We start from the raw sequence: 3,878 nt of genomic DNA, 5'->3' as shown, positions 1-3,878 counted from the left end.
TATTCATAAACCTTGTTTGAAAGGTTAATTGATATCTTGAAATTTTATGGATCTTCTATTTGTGATTGCAGGATAACATTTTGAGCTTGAGGTTGAGTCAAGAGGCCTAATGTCTTCTTTTACTTCATCCTATTTGTTTTCTATGTGGATAGTTATTGTTTACAAAGCACAGGCCATTGCAGCTTTTGGTTTTAAGTGTGGGTGGGGGGACTTCTGTTGAATTTTAAGTCCCCTCTTATCCTTCTTTGGATAAAGCCAGGGTCTGAACTCCACTGATAGAGATCATTAGAGCCAAGTCAAGTAGAACCCTTCTTGGGAATGGAAGCACCTCCAAGGACCATTCTCTAACTACAAGGATGAGCCAGCTTTGCAGCTGGGCAAGTTCTGGATCATATCCATACCCGACCCATTTAATAACCCAACACTTTGTTCTTCTATACTTCTATGCTTCTGGACAAGCCTACTAGGATCCAGCTTCATCGGTGAGTTCAGACACAACCTCAACTAAAGGCCACGTGTCCATGCATGCTGGACACGTGTTATCACCTTTACTTTCCTCCTGCTACGTGGAGCTAGCTTTAGCCTCAAATTCTGTAAATCAAAGGCTTCAAACTGTTCAATCCTTAAAAGCCATTCTTAACTGAAATCCTCTTATCGTTTCAGAAACTTTCTATCATCTCTCACACCAATACCAACCCAAGGAGTGAAGATGATGAACCTTATGGCTCTGTTTCTTGTTCTGTCTTCCCTTACAACGGCCAGTATATGGTCGACACCACCTGAGACATTGGAGACAGTGAAGAAGAAAGCAAGAGAAGATGTGATAGTGAGAGAAGGCCGTCGATTAATCGTTGTTGAGTATGAGAAAGAAATCCCTTTACACCCCAAAGTTTTAATCCCACCCCAAGAAGCTGAATCAGAACCAGAATCAGATCTCACCCATAAGCTCACAGGTCAGACCGCCGGAGAAAAGTTGTCGGAGGTGACAATGGCTGCCAAGGAGAAAGCCAATGAAGCCACCTCAGATCAGAAGGTCGGAGATAAGTTATCGGACGCGACAATGGCTGGCAAGGAGAAAGCTAAGGAAGCCACCTCAGATCAGGGCGTGGGAGAGAAGTTATCTGAGGTGGCAATGGCTGCCAAGGAGAAAGCCAAAGAAGCCGCCTCTGTTCTCCCAAATCTTGGCCAAGGCCTCTCTACTTCTACCCAATCGCAGCCGCCACCAGGATATGCCCATAGAGCAACTCCGAGGGAGCAAATCTGTGATGCCTTCGGTAAGTGCAAGCTTAAACTCGCCGGCGTGTTGGGCAAAGCCAAAGATAAAGCTCAAGAAGAAGCCGAACAAGTCAAAGAGAAGGCCAAAGATGTAATCGGTGCAACCAAGAGAGCCGGAGAGAACTTGACAGAGAAAGTGAAGCAAGCCGAGGAAAAAGCAGATGATGTTGTGGATAGAGCGAAGGCGAAAACACATCATTTAGAGAGAGAAGCAAAGGAGAATGACAATCTGACTGATATTATCCGGCGAGGCCGCGAGGTGGCTCATGATGCTCTGACGTATATGGTGTCGACGGAAAAGTGGGCGGCGCTGATGGGTGTGATTCAGTTGCTTGGCTTCGCCAACGCTTATGGGACGTGTGTGTGGGTGACGTTTGTATCGAGTTATGTATTGGCTGGGGCTCTGCCAAGGCAACAGTTTGGGATTGTTCAGAGTAAGATCTATCCGGTTTATTTCAAAACCATGGCTTACAGCATTGGGCTTTCGCTGGTTGGACTGTGGTTGAACCCGGGAAGTCGCCGGTCTGAATCGGTTCAGGGGTTTAATCTGTTGACATCGCTTGCAATGGTCCTCGTCAACTTGCTCTACTTGGAGCCTCGGGCCACTAAGGTAGCTTGCCTTTTTCTTTCCTTTGGTTGTAATGTGAATCCTAGAAGTAGGTAGGGGTGTCAAAACCTGGTTAGAACAACAGACATTAAAATCAATTGAAAAACTCAGATCGAACCAAACCGATTTTTATTAAATTGGTTTTGGATTAGGTATGTTAGGTCCGGTTGAAAATTGATCCAAATCGAATCGACTAATAATAAACCAAATGAAACACAAAAAAAAAAAAATAATAATAATAATAATATGATTATGAGGTTATAAATAGGTAAATTGATTATATATATATTTTTATAATATTAGTGAGAATATTTTTTTATGGGAATGTAAATTGTTATAAATCAACAGATATGAGGTTATGAATAAGGAAATCGATCTGTAAATTGTTAAATTATAAAATTGATTGGATAGTTAAATGAATGATTGGATAATGTGGTCCATTTTGTGATTTTAAAATATTAATTATCTTCTTTATAATTAGTTATCAATTGTGGTAGATGATAAATTATACGATCTAGTCATAAATTTAAAGTGTTTTCGTCCAATGTTTCATCAGTATAAGGTATAAATATAAAGATTTCATTATGGTTCAAGTTTGTTTCATAATAAACTGATATTAATTCGATATTAAAAAATCAAAATTGAAATTAACTGAAAACCGAAGTTTTTTAATGGATTGGTTTTTACAACGGTTTTAACACCCCTGGTTTTGACACCCCTAGAAGTAGGTGTTCTTATGTTTTAATTAATGAATGATTGTGAAGGTGATGTTTGAGAGAATGAAAGTGGATAAGGAAGAAGGGAGAGGGAGAGATGACGCGGACATTGTGATGGACACACCTCAGCGGTCACAGATGGGGATTAGCAGCGGAACAGCAACTACCACCACAACCACCACAAGTGGCGCTGCAACTGAAAGTGAGAAAGGTGGTGGGAGGACGTCGAGGGAGGAGGAGAAATCGAAGAAGGTGAAATCTCGGCTAGGGTTGCTGAACCAGAGGCTGAAGAAGCTGAATACTCAGTCTTCGTTTCTTAATGTCCTGACTCTGATGAATCTTACGTGGCATCTAGTTGAATTGGGTCAGCGTTTGCACCTTTCGTGCTGAGCTGATGTGGACAGTGGTGTAATGTATTTCTTTCTTTTCATACGGATGGGATGGTACTGACTGTATGTATTGTTTGTTAGGACTTAATAATGTTAGCAATCTTTGTATGGTTGGGTTTTTTTTTTAATTTATTATTATTGTTGTTATTATTTTTTTTAAAGTATAATTGGGTTGAAGATCCATGCTCTGGGTTTTGTTGAACCTATCTCTGATGAGAAGTCATTGTTGAGTTGTACCCTCCAACCCCATTCATCTACACGGTTGTGTGGGGAATGGGGATGACATTCGATGGATGGTTGATCGCCTTGGTGTTGTCCATGATTATCTGGACAATCGTCATATATTCAGGTGATGATTCAATGTTTTTTTTTTCTTGTCAATATCTCGCATCTCCCCCTGACCTTACCTTTTCGTATTTTCAAGGTAAAACACAACCTGGTTCTTATATTCAAATTTTGAAATTTTTAGTGGGTACATCCATCTAGTTTATAAACACTCTATGACCTATGATATTTTCTCCATTGCAAATCATGTAAATACAGAAACCACAACTCTTATAACTTGAAAATAATATATAAAGGAAAATTAAAAGAATTGTCTTAAGTTTTGTCATTCGGAAAGTCCCGTTGCAAAATGAAAGAAACTAAGCTTGTGTAAGGATTTTAAGCAAATTGTTTTTTTTTTTTTTTTTTTGATAAGTTGTATTTTTGTATTTGAGAAAAATACAAAAAATAGGTAATTTCATTACCTTCTTAGGACGGACTTAAAGAATGGAAGAGGAAACATGAGGATTGGTTGGACATCATGGATTTGACTAGAGTTGCAGTATCACGACTTGGGCTCCTCTCAAACTTATTGGAGACCTGAGCCTGAAATCTGACCTAAGGGTG

General features: G+C 39.9%; 1 protein-coding gene across 1 annotated transcript; it reads left to right on the top strand.

Annotated features, from left to right (window-relative positions):
- The first annotated feature begins 631 nt into the window (after positions 1-631).
- On the top strand, positions 632-3,096 carry LOC122082689. The gene is made up of 2 exons (XM_042650412.1): positions 632-1,885; positions 2,647-3,096. The coding sequence occupies exons 1-2, from the start codon at positions 710-712 to the stop codon at positions 2,986-2,988; spliced, it is 1,518 nt and encodes a 505-aa protein (XP_042506346.1). The 5' UTR covers positions 632-709; the 3' UTR covers positions 2,989-3,096.
- The last annotated feature ends 782 nt before the right edge of the window (positions 3,097-3,878 follow it).

The sequence above is a fragment of the Macadamia integrifolia genome, chromosome 6 (assembly GCF_013358625.1).
Source record: "Macadamia integrifolia cultivar HAES 741 chromosome 6, SCU_Mint_v3, whole genome shotgun sequence".
NCBI lineage: Eukaryota > Viridiplantae > Streptophyta > Magnoliopsida > Proteales > Proteaceae > Macadamia > Macadamia integrifolia.
This window is presented reverse-complemented; position numbering and strand designations above follow the sequence as displayed.